The 19874-nt window shown below is 40.5% G+C and overlaps 1 protein-coding gene across 2 annotated transcripts in view; it reads right to left on the bottom strand.

Moving 5' to 3' along the window:
• Positions 1 to 5475: 5475 nt before the first annotated feature.
• The window catches only part of CD28 (CD28 molecule), a 30039-nt gene continuing 15640 nt past the window's right edge, over positions 5476 to 19874 (bottom strand). For both annotated transcript variants that reach the window (XM_047773299.1, XM_047773298.1), the window contains 3 exons: positions 14806 to 15162; positions 14432 to 14553; positions 5476 to 8404 (listed from right to left, as the gene is read on the bottom strand). In XM_047773299.1, coding sequence (XP_047629255.1) covers positions 8276 to 8404; positions 14432 to 14553; positions 14806 to 15162 — 608 coding nt within the window. In that variant the 3' untranslated portion in view covers positions 5476 to 8275. The remainder of the gene's footprint in view (positions 8405 to 14431; positions 14554 to 14805; positions 15163 to 19874) is intronic.

The following is a 19874-nucleotide window of genomic DNA, read 5'->3' as shown; positions in this document are numbered from 1 at the left end:
ACAGCTCAGATCTGGTGTTGCTGTGGCTCTGGTGCAGGCCAGAAACTACAGCTCTGATTAGACCCCTAGCCTTGGAACCTCCATATGCCAGGGGTGCAGCCCTAAAAGGACAAAAGACAAAAAAAAATAGGTTGATAGATAGGTAGAGAGATAGATAGATAGATAGAGTCACAAAGGGTAAAATACTTATGATATGGCTTTTTTATTTTTTAATGATTTTTATTTTTTCAGTTATTGCTGGTTTATAGTGTTCTGTCAGTTTTCTACCGCACAGCAAGGTGACACAGTCACACATACGTATATACATTCTTTTTAGCACATTATTATTATCCATCATAAGTGACTGGATATAGTTACCAGTGCCATGGAGCAGGATCTCATTGTTTATCCATTCCAAAGGCAATAGTTTGCATCTATTAACCCTAAATTTCCAGTCTCTCCCACTCCCTCCCCCTTGGCAACCACTAGTCTGTTCTCCATGTCCATGCTTTTCTTTTCTGTGGAAAAGTTCATTTGTGCCGTATATTAGATTCCAGATATAAGTGATATCACATGGTATTTGTCTTTCTCTTTCTAACTTACTTCACTCAGTATGAGAGTCACTAGTTTCATCCATGTTGCTGCAAATGGCACTATTCATTCTTTTTTATGGCCAAGTAGTATTCCATCATGTATATATACCACATCTTCCCAATCCAATCATCTGTCGATGGACATTTGGGTTGTTTCCATGTCTTGGCTATTGTGAATAGTGCTGCAATGAACATGCAGGTGAATGTGTCTTTTTCAAGGAAAATCTTGTCCAGATATATGCCCAAGAGTGGGATTGCTGGGTCATATGTTAGTTCTATGTATAGTTTTCTAAGGTACCTCCATACTGTTTTCCATAGTGGTTGTACCAATTTACATTCCCACCAACAGTGCAGGAGGGTTCCCTTTTCTCCACATCCTCTCCAGCATTTGTTGTTTGTGGACTTATTAATGATGGCCATTCTGACTGGTGTGAAGTGGTACCACATAGTAGTTTTGATTTGCATTTCTCTAATAAGCAGTGATGCTGAGTATTTTTTGTTTGTTGACCATCTGTATATCTTCTTTGGAGAAATGTCTATTCAGGTCTTTTGTGCATTTTTTCCATTGGGTTGTTGGCTTTTTTGCTGTTGAGTTGTATAAGTTGTTTGTATATTTTAGATATTAAGCCCTTGTCAGTTGCAGTATGGCTCTTTTTAGAAAAAAGTTTGTTAATCACTGATCTAAGATATGAAATGTTTTAAGGGAGAACATCTCAAAGAATAAATTTCAGGCAAACCAACAAGACAAAGGCTATCAAATAGCCACATTCAGGTCTGAACCCATAATTAAGACTAAGCAGTTACCATGAGTATTAGGATTTTTTTTTTTTAAAGGACATACAGCATCTTCACTCTGTACTTGCTTAGTGTGGAGAGAATAAAGTCAGTTGCTTGCTCCACATCCTAGTCCACTTCTTAGAGCTGGACTGGTGTTCCTTAAATTATTATCAAGTGAATGAAGAGGAAGGAAGGAGGAGGAAACATAAAACAAATGAAAAAAGTGTTGCTTAGAGTTGGGAATGCAAAAGGAACCCAAGGATAACTTCAGATTTGTCTACTGTTGTATAATATGTCACAAGTCTTCAAAAGTTAGCAAAGATGCACATCTTGGAAGCTAACATATCAAATGCTAAGTGTGTGCCCAGGAGAAGAAATGACTAAATAACCATGGTAATTGCCATGACACCCATTCAAGCCCACCTTGTCCCACCCCCTTCCTCAGTCACCAGACACTCGTCTATTTAGTCCAGAGACTAAATTCAGACTTGGAGATTAGCGAGGGGAAGGAAATCAAATCTAAAGCTCATGAAATAAACAGCACCACTTGTCACTGTTGATCTTTGATGAACTGGCTCTTCTTTCCGAACCAGGGCCTCTCTCTCTCTCTCTCTATTCTTGCAGGTGACACCCACACATATCCTTCAGTGTTGGCAGAGATGCTCACTCAGATAACAACTGGAGTTCGTGCTGCACATTTTCACCGTCGTGTGTCATCATCACCAAGCAAAACCACAACTATAGGAAAACAGAGCTGTTTGCTGCTCTTCTGTCTCAACTGACATTTCCACCCAGCTCTCACAACTTGTTCTTTGGAGCCAGAGGAAGGTTTCAATCTGTCATTGAGATAGCTCTGCCAGTTGAAGTGTAAGTAGAATCCAATCCACCCCTACTCTAAGACAAATTCACCTTTCTGTGACTTTTTGTACCCTCGAATTCCCAGCATTCCAAAATTTTTCACCAAGTTGACACAGGCAAATGAGATAAGGAAATGAGCTTGAGAAGCACAGATTCTGGCCTTTAGAGCAGCCTCGGTAATGAGGTCAGCTCAAAACAGAGGAAATATTCTTGGATCATCCATATTTCATCCTTAGCATTTTTCAAGCTTGGAGAATTTTCAGTGTCCACACCCTGAAAAGACCAAAAGGCAAACTGAGAAAATGTGCTCCATTCTGCCCCGGACAGTGGCCTGACTCTCTAAATGCTGAGAGCCTGAGCATCTTCAAAGGGAATGCTCACATTCCTTGGGGATGCCAAATCAGAGAAAGTTGGGAGGTCTACCACTCAGATTCATTCCAGAAGAACCAAACGTCTTCTGAGCACCACTTTTGAAAAGCCAAGAGTTAGTGCCTCAATTAAGGAGGCAAGGATAGTGTAACAAACAGGTTTCTTGTGTGACTCCCAAATCATCCTATCTGCTGTTGCTTGGGTGGGTGGGTGGGGGCAGTCAGGGCCCCCATTATGGTGGATCCAGAAGTTCCTTTGATTTTTCTCACTTATCCACCATCTCTGTCCGGGACAACATGAGAGAGGATAAAATGTACTGCTTTAAAAAAAATCAATCAGTTTCATCAGACTGGAGGGGGAAAAAAGTGAATTCAGGGCTTCGGGGAACTACACTGTTCACATATTACATAATTACGATGTGGTGGGAGGTCTGCTAGGAGAGCTCGTGAAGTTTGTATGTTATTTCTTTTTTTTTAGTTTCATGGTATTGTAACCTTTTCACAGAACTAGGTTACACTATTTTATTAGCATAATAATGGAGTGCTTATTGAGCAGATCCATTTAATGGCTAATTTTTACCAACTTGTCCTTTTCCAATTGATTTGGTATGTCCAATGGAATTCATGAGTTGACTAGCTAAATTCAGTCTCTCTTGGAGTAGGAGATTTTGTTATTTTTATTAAGTTTAATGAGCTCCATTTCAACCAAGAATATAGTCCCTCTGGAGATGAACTCATTGCACACCTATGTGGCTTCAGGCCACCCTCAAAGCATAATTTGCAATGAAGTAATAGTTGCTGCTCTGCGAAGTATCAAACTAGCTCTTGTGTCTCTTGTTCACAGGCCTTTCCCCACCCACAAGAGGGTAGCCGTGTGTGTGTGTGTGTGTGTGTGTGTGTGTGTTGCTTAATTTGCCTGATTTGAATTTTCAACTTTCTCCAAGTTCCACAATTGTGTGTCGTTGTTCTTTTATTTTTAAACTATTGCAAGCCATTATCATTTTCAGTTATGGCAAGAGCACAACAGGTGAAGAAGCTGAAATTGTCTGTCCCCAGTATTCTCATCCTTGAGCTCTTTTTGAATCACAGCCAGACAAGGCATTTATAAAATTTGCTGGGGCAAAAGAAAAGAAAAGATCAGCAGTTTAGGATGGGATCTTAACTGTGAAGGTAACATTTTCCCCTAGACTAAAGGCATGTTTAAAATATAGTCAATACTCCATTAAGAGGGAATTTGGGAACTTCAAGGAGAAATTAATTTAATTTCAACCATGACTTATTTAGTATGATGTTTTGAAATGACTCTAACAATACTGGTTTACGTCACTGCACAAACATTTCTAAAATATAAATGAACTGATAGCCATCGGGTTTTCTCTCCCCAGGTTTGGCTGTGTATGTTTTACCTCTGGTCTCACTAATAAAATGGGTTTTTGAGGTTATTAGTAGGAAAGTGGAAAACAGAACTGGCTCTCTTCAGAATGTGATTAGTACATTAGACTGACCATTAATTCATAAAGGCATGTGAAATTCATCCATTCAGTCCATAAACATTTGTTACATGCCAGGCACTGTTCCAGACACTGGAGATAATGGCAATAAACAAAACAAAGTCCCATCCCTTCTAGACCTTATATTCTATTTGGGGGAAACAGACAATAAACAAATAAGTTTAAAAATCGAGTGTAAGATATGGTGAAATGCTATGGAAAAAAAGCCAAGCAAGAAAAGTAGATGGGGCTGGTGAGGCAGGTGAGGGATATCTACTAGGGTATAAGAGGACACTTGGGCAGGGACTTGAAGGAAATGAGGTAGATTTCCTCATTTAGGTATCTGGGGAAAAACATTCCAGACAGAGGAAAGAGCATGTGTAAAGGCCCTGAGGTTGGTACATGCCTGTGATATATCAGAAAGTATGCATACACTTCTAAGAAGGAGATTTCCTGAACCTCAAATGCCCTTGCAGATACCAAGGCCTGGGTAGTAACAGGGCCATATCCGTGATGACCTTCGCTCTAGGTTCATCACTGCCACCATCTCCAACATCCAGCAGGTAGTTAAATCTAACACTTTGGGAGTTCCTGTCATGGCGCAGTGGTTAACGAATCCGACTAGGAACCATGAGGTTGCGGGTTCGGTCCCTGCCCTTGCTCAGTGGGTTAACGATCCGGCGTTGCCGTGAGCTGTGGTGTAGGTTGCAGACGCGGCTCGGATCCTGCGTTGCTGTGGCTCTGGCGTAGGCCGGTGGCTACAGCTCCGATTAGACCCCTAGCCTGGGAACCCCCATATGCCGCGGAAGCGGCCCAAAGAAATAGCAAAAAAAGACAAAAAAAATTAAAAATAAAAATTAAAAAAAATTTAAAAAAAAAATCTAACACTTTGGGATCAGTTTCCAGGCCTACTGTGGTTCCTATACAGCAGTACAAAAGGCTGGGATGAGGGATATGATATCCATTTAACCACCAACATCCCCATTAAATTAGCCATGAGAACTAGTAGCCCTGTTAGTTAACCCAAGGGATGATGAAGTCAGGGTTGAAGTTTGATCTCTCTCATAGAGCATTTATATTACATGGAATGCACAGGTAAGTCTAGCCTGACCTCTCAGAGATATAAGCCACTGATCTGATGAGAAATTATAACTAAAGCCAAGCAAACAAACCTGAAGTGTACTCTGCTTTGAAGTGAAACTAATATTTGAAAGCCTGGATTTTGTTTAAGGTCAAATCGGAGATTTATAAAAAGGATTTATCCCACACCTTTTTTAAATTGCAAATTTTCTCCAGATTCATCACCAAAAGTGAAGCATACCTGCGCTGAAAGACAACATTAAAGCACAAATTTTAAAACAGGCATATGGTAGTTCAGTAATTTTGTCAATGAATACACAGAACATAGTGTACACTTGATCTCTTTAAATTGGTATGCTCAGCCCCAAATAGGTGAGGTCACAATCAAAAATTATAGAAACATTGGTAATGATGACTCTTACAATAATAGCAGCAAATGACATTGTTTTCTTCATAACTGCCATGTCTGAAACTGTAAAAGCATTGCTCCAACCACTGTTTTTAAACCATTTCTTTGTTCACACTAATAGTGAAAAAGGACTTCCCTATTAACATTTCTACTTTGGTTTTTTTCAGAGTGAGTAAGAAAAATCTAAAGTATGATTCATCTTCAGTAAACCTATTTTTCCCATCAGAAAATAAAAGCATTTACTGCCAAAGAGCAGATCTTTCCATTTTAAATTTATTTATTTTTTTGTCATTGCCCTTTCTAAAAATCCTCCAGCTCTGTCCTTTTCAAATTCAATCTGATAACTTAGATTAAGGAGGTCTATGTGCCAAGAGGCTGGCAATGTGGCACGTGTGCAGTATAAATTCAACAGTTCTTCATCATCCAAATACTCCTAAATTTGACTTAATTCAAACTAATTAAATTCATGGAATGGTAGCCCATATAAAAATCAACCAAAGTACAATATCCTCTGTCTGGAATTATAAGATTTCTATCCCTCCCATGTCACAAAAAAATAAAAATAACGTAAAGAAGACCTCTTTATATACATAAAAGAGGGAGGAAGAATGCTGTACATTTTATTACAAGTTAAACTATTTTGAGGAGTTCCCATTGTAGCTCAGCAAGTTAAGCACCCGACTAGTATCCATGAGACTGCGGGTTTGATCCCTGGCCATGCTCAATGGACTAAGGATCCATCCGGTGTTGCAACAAGCTGCAGTGTAGGCTTCAGACGCAGCTGAAATCAGGCATTGCTGTGACTGTGTGTGTAGGCTGGGAGCTGCAGCTCTGATTCGACCCTTAGCCCAGGAACATCCATATGCTGTAGGTACAGCCATAAAAAGAAAAAAAAATTATATGTATATTTTGAAACATGGAAATAGGGGGAGTTAAGTGGCTTTCAAATTTTGTAGCACCTCATCCCTGGATAGTGGGTTTTAAAGTTGTGTTACAATAGTCTCTCCCTCCACAGGTCATTGCCCAGTTTAATTTTTATACATAGTTTATTTATATGACAATAATGATAATACCTAACATATGTCAGGTATAGTACCATGTGCCAGAGATAAGCAGGAAAAAAAAAAAGGCAAACTTGAGACATGCCCTCGTGGAAATGATAGTATAAGGAAAGACATCTGTAATCATTATCTTCACTTTATAGTTGAAGAATCAGAGTCTTACAAAGGCAGTGACTCGCCTGAAGCCAGCTAGCCTGGGACTTGAATCAGGCCTCTCTGCCTCTAAAGCCTCGACTCCTCCAACATCTGAATGAATCGAAGCACTGAACAAATTATAAGGCAGCAGTATAGCAATCCTTCAAGGTCCCAGGACATACTCCACTTGAGCCGTACTGGATCCATAAAAATATCCATGGTGTTTCCAGGGTCTGGCCTTGCAGGATATCTTGAGAACTTTGACTCTATCTCAAAAACATCAAACACTTTTCCATGTTGATGGACTTCCAGGGGAAACAGGCAGCTGAACCACAGAGTTTTGGAGCTCTGAGCCCTAAAGCTTAAAATGTCCCATACAGGAGCTCTCAACACAGCTCCTTTTGCCTGCCTTCTGAGAAACTTCCACCAGATGCAGGGCATCCCTCGGCGCAGGGCATCCCTCGGCACATGGCAAGAATGACATCACTCCCTTCTATTCTCCCTCCTTTGGAAGTTTTTCGGGACTCATCTCCATACTCAAGTGGATGCTAACATCCCCTTTTCACAGTATCATCACTTCTCCTAGTGATGAGCTCTCAGCATCCTACTCTAGATCTCCAAGCAGACAATAAAGAAACCAACTGTGCAAACCTGAAATACATGGATCAGAAAAGGCCCCTATATGATGGGACAGGAATGAGCTGCAAAACAAATAGTCCTTTAAAATATTCAAATAATCTTGACATCAAGAGGTGTTATTTCCTGACACATTCTTCCTCAGTGTGGGAGGGCTAGTTTATTCTTTTAAAATCATATTGTAAAGACTATATTGAATTCCTGTCACAGGGAGTAAGGAAAGCAAGTTGGTTCACCTCCCACTACTTTGAAAGAATTCTATTGGTCAAAATGACCAAATAAGACCAGAATTCATCAAAAATAATCTCCACATCCTTCCAAACTAAATGTAAAACAGCATTAAATAGGAACTAATGGGCTCATTTCCTGAGTGAGAGACAGTGTTTTAATGGTTTTTTAAATGTTTTCATCTCATCACTCCTTCCCCCGTCCTAACCTATCCCCACCCCAAACCCCCATTTAACAAAAGGGAATGATTTTTCTGACCTTTCTTCTCCACCTAGAAAGTCAATATCACACATCACTTGACCACCATGTGCAGGTGAGTTAGAAAGGAGTGGAAGTGGAAGCAAATTTCCAGGCTAAAAGAACCTGCCCCACTTTTTGTTTTCTACCCTAACTTCTCCATCAAGTCAATAAATACATGGTGCGTTTGCATCTGGGCCATGGCACTACAAGATAGAGCCTGCCACAGTAACGTTCTTTAATGTCACTTCAGAGTCTCAAAATGATGTTATTCAGTCTAGTTGTTTAAGAAATATTGGCACTGGTGGCTTAACAGGAGCCCACGGTGGCTGGCTGAAGATGAGGCAGTCCTTTCCTATCCAGAGCAGTGGTGTTGAGCAGGTGAAGAGGTGCCAGCCGGCCTGCATCTGGATAGGCGTCCGTGTCAGGAGCGGTAGGCTGCAAAGTCACGTGCTGGTGCATAGGGCTGGTAGTGCTTCCGGGTGGGCCCCAGCCTACGGGGGGTCATGTTCATGTAGTCACTCTGAAGCATCCTGGTTCTCTTACTCTTCATCTGCAGAAAAGAGAAGTGTCACTAAAGGGGGCTGAGGACACAGAGGGAGACGTCTGGAGAGGAGTTCTAAGATTTGAGAGCAACTCTTCAGAACATGGAGAGTCAAACGAAGCTGAGCAAACTGGAATTCATTGAGTACCTTGGACTTGGATAATGACTAATCCAACCCAACTACTTTGGACCCTTCCAAATTAACTTAAAAAGTTTGAATCAAAGTATTTTTATTTGTTACTCTCAATGCAGCTATTAGAACTGAATTCCAAAAGCATGTCTAATTAAGATCTCAACTGTTGATATGGGAATACTCTTGAAGGCTCTACCTCCTCTGAAAAGGTTAAGCATCTCTATTGCAATCTTCTTGCTTTAGTTATATGCTTAAGAAGCCATTTTTCCATAATTAACCAAAGAGGATCTTCAGCCCTCCTGAGTCTGGAATAGTCACAAATTTATAGCAGTTGAGTCCAAATTAATTGGGTGTTACAGTTCTAGGCAACATGTTACATTCCCATTTCTTTATAAATATGTACATTTCCATAAAGACATTAGGTCATTAATCTCCATTCCTCGGAGATTTCTGTCTTGGCTCAGTGGAAACCAATCTGACTAGCACCCATGAGGACCCAGGTTCAATCCCTGGCCTTCCTCAGTGAAATAAGGATCCAGCACTGAGATGTAGTGCAGGTCACAGACACGGCTCAGATCCCGTGTTGCTGTGGCTGTGGTGTAGGCCAGCAGTTACAGCGCCGATTTAACTCTTAGCTGGGACCCTCCATATGCGTCGGGTGCAGCCCTATGAATGAATGAATGAATGAATAAAGAAATAAATAAATAAATAAATAAATAAATAAATCTCCATTTTCCTCTGACTCGGCTTCCCCTGGATGAATTTCTATCAGGGGGATGGGACATAGGGGGAAGACTAACCCCAGAGCAAGAGTTATATTCACCATGAATCTTAGCAAAGTTTTGACTAGGGGCAAGAAGCATTTTTTTCTGGATCAATGTGATGGTAAAATTTACATGTTTGATAAAATACCCATGAAAATTCTAGAAATAGAAAGCTTTCCAGATTTCTGGATTCAGAATTCTCTATAATCAACAACAACAACAAAAAAATGTCTACTTCTTGGGCATGTAGGTAGGCCTGATGTGTAAGTAAATACATGGGACATGAATGACAGAATAAAACAGTGAAAGACTGGCCTTATTTCCATGCACTCCTACCTGAGCCTGCCTCACCTTCCTGGGCCAGAGAACATAGTCAGCGTTAAAGGTTAGGAAACACAGATCTCCAATCACTAAATACAACCAATATGTTTTCAGGCCTCATCTTTTGAGCTCTCAGCAGCATCCTAAATTATCACTGAAACACATCTGCTTTGCCTTCTGTGGGATGGTACCACCCAGTTTTCATCCCACCTCTCAGGCCACTCCCTCCAGGCTTCCTCTGCCAACTCATCCTTCTCTAAGTAGCCATCCAGGGTTAGAGTTCCTCACAGTTCGGTCCCAAACCTTCTCTTCTGCTCAGCCGTCCTCTTTCCGTAGGCAACCTCATCCACATTCACAGCTTCGACTGCTAGCTGCCAAAGCATTTATATCTCTGGACTAGACCTCAATGGTCCTTTAAACTCAAAATGTCTAAAAGGAACTGAAGATCTTCCCCTAAAGTCTGGCTTCTCCAGGGTTTTTCATCTCAGTGAGTGACTGATACACTGTTGCCCATGCCAAACCTCCTAAACCTCATCTTTAACACCTCCAGCTCCCTCGTCCTCTCTCCTAAAGGATATTTGACAATGTCTGAACACATTTATGGTTGTCATAACTTGGGGGAATGCTACTGGCAACTAGTGGGTAGAGGCTAGAGAGGCTGGTAAACATCCCATAAAGCACAGGGTAGCCCTCAACAACAAAGTATTATCCAGCCCAAAGTGTCAATGTTGCCAAGACAGAAATCCTAATCTGAAGAGCCTGATCATGAAAAAGCAGGGAATGGAAATGAAGCAGTGGGTACAAAATATGTCACCAAGTTAGAATGGATATTGTTAAACTGTTTGACTCCTCCTTCTTCCTTATACCCAAAGATGATGGATGAGTTGTGCCTGGGTGGCTAGGAGGATGGTGTTCCATCCATAGATGCAAGGCAAGATGATAGGAGAAGGGGATTGAAAAGAGGCTATGGATCCAGCTTTGATCATTTGGGTTTTGAGATGATGGATGAGTAAGCTAGCTGCAAGTAAGAAGAGGACCATACTAAATAGACATAAGTGGGGGATTCATTCAGAGAGAGGTAGCTATGGAAACTGAGCGGGTGAGGGAAGTTGCCCTTCAAACATCTTGGTTCTACATTCTTTCTATAAATAAAAGACTAGAGTTCTCTTGGGCACAGGGTTATGGCAGGGCAGGAGTAAGGCAAGGAGGTGTCTGCTCCAACATAAATGTAGAAGGTTGCTGCTGATACCCTGGGAGGCATTATGGTAATTTAACTCTGAGGACTCCCTTTACCAGACTCTCAAGAGTCTTTGCTTCTGTACACTCAAATAAAACTATAACTAGTAAAGGAGCACCCATAAGGAAGATGTCTTGACTCTGAGGTTCTCTGGGTTGCAGCAAAATTATAAAAGATCTGTTGCAATCAGCTCCCATGCTTACCCTCATGCTGTTATCAGATAGAAGATTTAGTCATTATCACCTTAACTGTAAACACAAAAGTGGGATGGAAATGACAAATGCATGACTGGGAACAGTAGACAGAACCCACAGTGTCCATGTGCCTCTAGCATGTGCATATATGGGTACAGAGTTCTCTCCTTCATGTCTATGTGACTAAGTCATTCAGCCCTTCACCATTCACTGTCTGCTAAAGATGTGTGATTTCAGGACTACTTCTCCCTTCCTCTCCCTTCTAACCCTCATTAGTGCCCACTTGTTTCTTGGAAGCAGCAGCCAAGACACAGGCATACACAAGGCAATTCACTTAAAGACATTGTCTTTAAGTACCCATTGGATTTAAAGGCAGATACTACCTGTACACAAACTATCCACATTCCACAGTGTGATTTATAATGGAAAAAAAAAAAACTGTGTTCTTTAAAAGGGTCTTTAGATTAAGAAGAACAGGTTTACCAGCTCAGCAGAGCAAGTGGAAGATTGAGTGAGAGTAACAGGTGCTGGTCTGTGGATGCCTGGCAGAGAGGGAGCTCTTTATTTATTCAAATGTCAGCAACAGGTCAAGAACTGAGATAGAATCAGCAGCTGCTCCCAGAAACCCACTCAGCCTAGAACTGCCTATGGTTGCACATCACAGGCCCTCAGGAAGTTCCAGAAAATAGCAAAATAGTACACAAAGGCACAGGGCAGACCAGCCAAAAACAGGATCCCAGGAAAGTACCCTGAAGTTGGCTAAACTGTAGGGTTCCCTGATGATCTGCCAGCCTATCCCAGCAAGGGTGGTTGTTTAAACAGTAACAGCATTGGAAAAAGATGAGCCCAGGGTAAAAATGCTGTGTTCTACAAAATATACATATATATTTATTTCACACCCTTTTGGTCAGAGAATAGAAAGGCCTGTGTTTGAGATGCAAATAAAGGGTACTTCTTATTGGGGAACCTAATTAACCACAAGAGGCCACAGAAGGTATAGTTAGCCAAACCCTGGGATGTCCCAATTTTCAGGGAGCCTGTGAGACACAACAGGACCAAAATAAGTTTTTTCAAGACAAAGATGAACCTCAATAGGAATTAGTAGTGCTGCTAAGGAAAAACTCATAGCATTTATGTTATCTCCAAGTTGAAAGTAAAGCTTTTAAACTCATTCAAAACAAGAAGCTACTTTTGCCCCTTTGGGTAATTCAAGTCACTTAGCAAATTAGTGCCTGATTACAGTAACTGATATTCTGGTGTATATTTACGCTGAGCTTTAAATGGTGAGCAATACCCTTCTGGCCACTGAAAGGAAAAACGTTTCCCAAAATGTCTTCTCATAAAGCTACTAAGGCACATTGATCTTGGTCAGCATATTAGAGGAGAACACCCATCCTGGAAATGACCCCAAAGGTACTGCCTCTGGCTTTTAAACTAAGAAGTTATGATTCCTGCCCAGGATCGAGATAAAAACAAGAACTGAGATTCTAAATTCTAATATGATTGGCAAACTCCACAGGAGTACAAAGATGGAAGGTAACTTGAACAAAGACACCAAGATCCAGAAAGATAAAGGGACTCCACAAACATCAGAGGAAGAACTTAGGCAATATTTCACTACATAAAAGGCCCCCCTCAGGGTTGGGCAACTTGCAGAAGGCAAGCCCAGCAAATTGTCAAGATGATATCTGGTATGAAGGACTTCTAGGAACAAGCTGCCACTTTGGTGGTTACAGATTTTGTGGGAGGTACAGATTAGGCTACAGGCAGCCTGATAAATGTCCATCTGCCCCCTATTATCTTCTGAAATCAGAGAAGCATGTGGGGAACAAAGGAGAGGCAAATTTTGGCAACAGGCCAACAAGAGTTCACAAGGATCCCAGGTTGAATCCATTCTTGGCATGACTGTGACCCCAGGTCTGCCCTCCTACTCTACCCCACCCTGCCCAGCACCAAGGGTAAGATGGCTTCAACATGGCAGGGCTTCCCAAAATCACTGATCCATGTATGAATTAGTTAGATGTATGGCATATGCCTTAAAATGAGTATTACACCTCAGGCATGTTCATGTAAGTCCTTACTTTGGCTGCTTCAGGGGTTACCAATTCATTAATTCATAAGCATTCTTTAAGCTCTAAACTAAACCTGCTTAATACCAGACTGGTGGTGACTATCAAGAGAAATAGTCCTTAATCCTTGAGGAGCATATATTTCTGGTTGAAGAAATGATGCATATACACATTTAACTTGTAGAAAAAAATTCAAAGACTATATGGAATCAATGCATGAAGTATTCTGCGCCACACTGTATAGAACAGGAAATTTGTGAGTAAGAGAAAGGCCCTTGATAAGGAAGTCCCTTCCTCACAGTGGATATGGTTTTCAATATGCCTTCAAACATAGGCCAAAACTTCAGTGCTGAAGAAGGTGGAGAAAAATACACCAAGCTTATTACTTGAACACTTGCAAAAGTTCAAAAACTCCAAGTCAATGGTGAGAGCTCAGAAAAGTCTAACTCCCATTATAGTTTCGTAATGACAGCACCATACTTGGCCTCACAAAATTCAACTGCTTCAGAAGAGATAAAAATATGACTCAGATAAACAGACCTAGTTTCTTTGCTAGGTTTGAATGCATAATTTCAGTAGTCAAATTTCTCATGATTTTTGACCCTGAACCAAAGTTGTTCCTTGGCTTCAGTTGCTTAGATTTTTATACATATGTATATATTAGAACTATTTTACATGTCATAATGACATTGCAAAATACAGAGGAGAAAGGTAACTGTCTACCGTAATTTATCCCCCTGTTTATTTACCTGTTTAGCTTATTATAGCTGTTTAGTTTATTTACCTGCTTACCCTAATTTATTTATCTGTTTAGCTTCTTGCTCTGCCTGGCCACCTAATCGGTACCTTCTTTTTTTTTTTTTTTTTCCTCCTTTTCTAGGGCCACTCCTGCAGCATATGGAGTTTCCCAGGCTAGGGGTCTAATTGGAGCTGTTGCTTCAGGCCTACGCCACAGCCACAGCAATGCGGGATATGAGCCTCGTCTGCAAGCTACACCACAGCTCACGGCAACGCCAGATCCTTAACCCACTGAGCAAGGCCAGGGACAGAACCCTAAACCTCATGGTTCCTAGTCAGATTCTTTAACCACTGAGCCACGACAGGAACTCCAATCACGTTCTTGATCAAAGACCTCACATCCATTTTTATCTCAGATAAAGTTGGATAGACCAAAAGAGAATCTACTCAAACCCAGCAAGGAAAAAAGAAAATAGTCACATATTCAACAGAAAATAAGCCATATAGGCAAAATTCTTGAATATGTTCCCATTTCATATGCGGTAGAAAAGTTACATGAAAGCAGTGTTGTTTCTCTTACCCAGTAGAAAAAAAGAGCCAATGTTACTACCAAGCTATAGAAAGCTACGACTCCATTTACCACCACCAGCACCCAAAATATCTTAGAAGACTCAGGAGGCCGAGGAGCTGGACAATGTTTCTCTGAAAAATAGAACAGAGTAGATTAAATGATATGGGAATGGCACTTGAGTACATTTCCTTCCTTCTTCCTAGGGGACAATGGGCGAGGGATGGAAACATGCAAAGTATCACTAGCTGACTGATGTACAGACTTCCTCATTGGTCTTCCCTCTTTGGGAGTTAGCCAGCCCCACCACTGATCATGACCTAGTCTTCAAGACTGCAGTCAGAAACCATTACTTGAGAATGGACACTGCTCAAGCTGTACATTACCTTTCACATGGATAATAGTCCCGTTACTCTTCTCATTGTCTATATAAGGAGGAGGATACAGGACCTCGATTTTGCAGAAGTAAATATCCGTTTGGTTAACGTGCAAATTCCGGAGGTAGAATGTCACTGTTTCGTTGCCATACTTCACTTCGCAGTTGAATCCTGTATTTGGTTTAAACTGAAGCAGACGGGAGTAATTTACATTCACAACACAGACCTCCACAGCACTATCTGCTCCCTTATAAAGGGATGCCCGGAACTCCTTTGAGAAGAGGTTGTAGGTGTACTTGCAGCTAAGGTTGACCTCATTGTCGTTCACCACAAGTATGGGCGACTGCTTCACCAAAATCTTGTTTCCTGGAGGGGGAAAAATCATTTTCTTAGAACAAGAGTATAAGGGCTTTTTTTTCCTGAAATCAAGATATATTAATTAACAAAATCGATTTAGCAAAGGCTTTCTCTTGGCAGATGAAGATGCAGGAGCTCTTTGGCTGATCGTTATACTGAGAGCTTACATTTTGATATTTTCATCCTCTTTTGAATGGAACAATGGAGCATGTTTTTTCTTGGCAGGCAGAATGTCACCTTCTGTTGGTGTTGAGCACCACAGCTATGAACTTTTGAATCTGTGCTAAGATTCCTAAGATGTTAATCATGCTTAATTGCATTAATTTCCTAATTGAGTGGTTTACTTGGAAATGGCTTCTAACACCTGACATAGATAAAAAAAAAAAAAAAGAGTTGTAGTTTAAGTGGTGATTCAGCATTTTGTGAAGGAATTAAAATGTTTTTAAACATTTAGACTGTTTGTTGGCCATTCCAAGAGGAGGTTAAAGAGGTAAGAAAAATGTAACCCAAAGAATTCAATCTATCCTCCAGAGCAAATTCTGAGAACAGCCTTTTCAAGATATGTGCATATTTGTTTCTTTAAATCACAGAAGATGGAAGAGGCCTAAGAGAACCACAGACTTCCTGCTCTAGTCCATTTTCTACCTTTATGCTGTTCCAGTGAAGGAGCAAAGAATTTGGAGACCCCCTAGATCAGCCCCTCTGTTTATAAAGTGAAGAACCTAAAGCAAGGTCATAAACTACATGAGGGAAGAAAACACATCTCTGCTGTCTTGTTGTTTTTTCCCATGCTACCCCCCATTCCCTAACACATATTCCCTGACAACATATTCCCTTTTTTAATGACTGTGTACACAGCCTAGAAACATCAGGTACTTTGTCTGATATGGCTGAGCGGATGGTGACCAAAGCTAGGACAAAAACGCAAGTAAAGTAGAACCACCTGGAAATAAGTCACTCAAGCACTTGAGAATCAACTTTACAACCAAGTCTCTCCAAAATTTCTCTAAAACCGTAAAGCACTTTGTGTCTTTGATTCAAAATTCAATACAAATGAAAAACATTTTTGCTATTGTTTGGGGAGCATACTAACAATTGTCTAACAATTTGCATTTTTTAAAAAGGGTATTTGAATCAATATCCCCATACCCATGTGGAAAGATCAAACGAAATAATCTACCAAAATGAAATTTATAATTTAGCCTGGATTTGAAGACATGTATCAGGCGTTTTGGTTTTGCTTTGGGGCACAGAGAGCTGCAAAGAACTAAATCAAGAGTAGCCTTTCACCTTGTACATAGCTCTCAATGCTGGCTCTACATCAAGAACCTATGCCCATGATGGGACATGATGGGGGATAATGTGAGAAAAAGAATGTATATGTGTGTGTGTGTGTGTGTGTGTGTGTGGATCACTTTGCTGTGCAGTAGAAAAGAGACATAACACTGTAAACCAATTATAATGGAAAAAATAAAAATCATTCTTAAAAATTTTTTTAAAAAGAACCTATACCCAGATCCCTTCCCAGAAATTCCGATTTAATTGGCCTATGGTAGTGAGGAGAGGGATTGATCCTTTTCATTTTTTAATTACAACTTATTGAGATAGAATTCACATACCATAAAGCTCACCCTTTTTGTTAAAGTCCACCCTTTTAAAGTATACAGTTCAATGGCTTTTTATTATATTCACAAAGTCATGACTGGATCCCCACTGCCTGGTTCCAAAATACTTCATTACCCCTCAAAGGAAATCCTGTGCCCATTAGCAGTCCCTCCCCATTTCTTCTTCTCTAACCCCTGGTAATCACTACTATATTTTCTAACTCCATGGATTTGCCTATTCTGGACATTTCATATAAATGGGATCATACAATATGTGGCCTTTTGTGTCTGGCTTCTTTCATCTAGCATAATGTTTTCAAGATTCATCTATGTTGTAACATGTACCAGAACTTCATTCCTTTCCATGATAATACCCCATGGCGTGGATATACCGTATTTTGTTTTTCCAGTCATCAGTTGCTTCCACACTTTGGCTGTTATGAGTAATATTCCTGTGAACATTTATGTACAAGTTTTTGTGTGGATGAATGTTTTTTAGTCTCTTGGGTCTATGTCAGGAGTGGACTTCCTGGGTCATCATGGTAACTCTATATTTAACTTTTTGAGGAATTGCCACACTGTTTCCTAAAACAACTGCACCATTTTACATTCCTGCCAGCAATGTGTAAAGGTTCCAGTTTCTCCGCTTCTCTGCTAATACTTGTTATTGTCCATTTTATTATTATAGCCATTCTAGAGTTGGTATCTTATTGTGGTTTGATTTGCATTTCCCTGATGACTAATGACACTGAGCATTTTTTAATGTGCTTATTAGCCATTTGTATATCCCTTTTAGAGAAATGTCTGTTCAGATCATTTGCCCACTAAACTTCGGTTGTCTTTATGTTGCATTATTAGAGTTCTTTACGTATTTTTGATACAATTTCCTTATCAAGATATGTAATTTGCAAATTTTTTCTCCTTTTCTGTAGGAGACCTTTGGTATTGGTTTAACAATTCCCCCAGTTGACTCTAATATTCACTCAGGGTTGAAAACTGCTATAGCCTAACAGATTTCTCAAGTTCTCAGCATATTAAAGTCACCTGGGAACTTTAAAAACCTTTGATTCCCAGGCCAATTAAATAAGAATCTCTGGGTGTAGGACCCAGATATCAATATTTTTAAAGTTTCTCAGGAGATTCTAATTTGCATTCAAGTTTGTGAACCAGTGGTTTAACAGTTGAAAATCATTTCCTATCCTCAATTCAGAGGCCTCCACAGGCTTTTCCAACCTCATTTTCTCAAACTAAGACCCGCCCAGTTTGCCAGATTATTTAAGGGCAACTGCCCAGGCACAAGCTGTGGGCATTTGTCTCTCTGTGCTTTGTTCACTGACTCTGCAGCCTACCATGTCTCTTCCTTTTTCAGGGCTTCGATTTCTTTAGCTTTTGATATGTGTGCATTTCCTTTCCACCCCTACTTTCCAAGTCTCTTTTGAGCAGGGAAAATATGTTAGGCTTCTTGGAAAAATACTATGTGACTAATAGGATCTCGTTAAAGATGGGATCTGACTGTATCATTCTTAGCAGTAGCTAGCACTGACTACCGTCTCACTAAATTCTTTTTCGAAATCTGTCCTGATAATAACTTTAGCTTCACTTATTATTTAACAAATACTCTCTAAAAGCACTGAAAAGTAAACATGTAAAAATCAAAGTTCAGCCTGTCTTGATAGGAAAATCCAACTTATTTTTTGTTTTATTTCACATGGACTTTTTCTTTTGCTTACTTAGAATCAATGAGCCAGTTCTCATTGGAAGAACCAACCCCAGCAAGAAAAACATCTCTTTTCAAGTTAGGCATCTATATTTCTGCCTGTTAACTCCAGGAAGGGTGTTTGTTACTAATCATGGGAATTCTCTTCTTGTGGACATTTAAATTCTTCCTGATCTTCCTTTGAGAACTGATAAAAGAAAAAGATGAAAACAGAACTTTGTGGTAGGGATTAAAAAAGAAAAAAGTGGGGGGAAGAGGAGGAGGAGCATGGGCTGGGAAACTTACTAAAGCTGGAGAGCAATCCCAAATGGTCACTCAGTTGGCTTCCTTCTCCCAGCACCCACAGCGAGGTGGAAGAGGGAAGCCAAGAAGCTCAAGTATCTACACTCCAGTATTTTGCTTAGTACATCTTGTATAACTTGGGGTGTGATGCCTTCCCCAGATGCACTGCAAGAGAGAAATTGATTTCCCAAAGAAAAGCAGGGCTCAGTTTCTATCCTTGGGCAGTTCACCATCTGCTTCATAAACAGACAGCTACTTTTAAAAGAATGTTATAGTGATCTGCAAGTGTTTGTGGTGGCAACTGGGGAACCAGCTAAGGATTTCAGGAGGAGGTCGCTGCTGACTTGAGACGTAAAAGGATTATGCAAACATACATAACATTTTATTAAGTAAAAGTTTATCCTAAAAAAAAAAAGTTATCCTAGCTAAGATGAGTCTTTGTATTGGGGAGTGGGGGTGTGAGGTTGGAGAATGTGTGTTGGGATCAGGGTAAGGTAAGGAGCTGTGGAGAAGACAAGACAAAGAGGAAAAAGAATAAGCAGAGCAGGTATGGAGGGGAGAAAGGAGCTCAGGTGTAGGGGATGGCAACTGCCTCAATTTGCTAGACCTGAGTTGTAAAAGACAGATTGGCAAAGAAAGCAGTGTTCACAGATCGGGGTCTCTCCTGCAGGTAATGAGGACCTATTGAAGGATTAATCATGTGTATAACTTTTCATTTTATACAGACCCCTTTAGGTAAATTCAAAGGGTGCAAGCGTAAAAACAAGGAGACCAGTTAGGATGCAATTACAGTAATCTAGGCAAGGGTGGTAAGGGCCTGAACTATGATTAAAAAGAACAAACTCAAATATTTACAGCTGAAATTGGCAGAGCTTGGCATTGATTTAAATGTGGTGAGGAGTTCCCGTGGTGGCGCTGGCATAGGCCAGCGGCTATGGCTCCAATTCGACCCCTAGCCTGGGAATCTCCATATGCCGCAGGAGTGGCCCAAGAAATAGCAAAAAGACCAAAAAAATTTTAAAAATTAAGAAAATTAATGTGAGTGAGGGAGCTAACAAATGCCTTGGGCCACCAACCAGTACATTTTTGGTTTTCCTTTTCCCTATGTCTTTTCTTTA

The sequence above is a fragment of the Phacochoerus africanus genome, chromosome 3, assembly GCF_016906955.1.
Source record: "Phacochoerus africanus isolate WHEZ1 chromosome 3, ROS_Pafr_v1, whole genome shotgun sequence".
NCBI classification, from domain to species: domain Eukaryota; kingdom Metazoa; phylum Chordata; class Mammalia; order Artiodactyla; family Suidae; genus Phacochoerus; species Phacochoerus africanus.
Note: the sequence above shows the minus strand (reverse complement) of the source record. Positions and strands in the feature narration are given on the sequence as shown.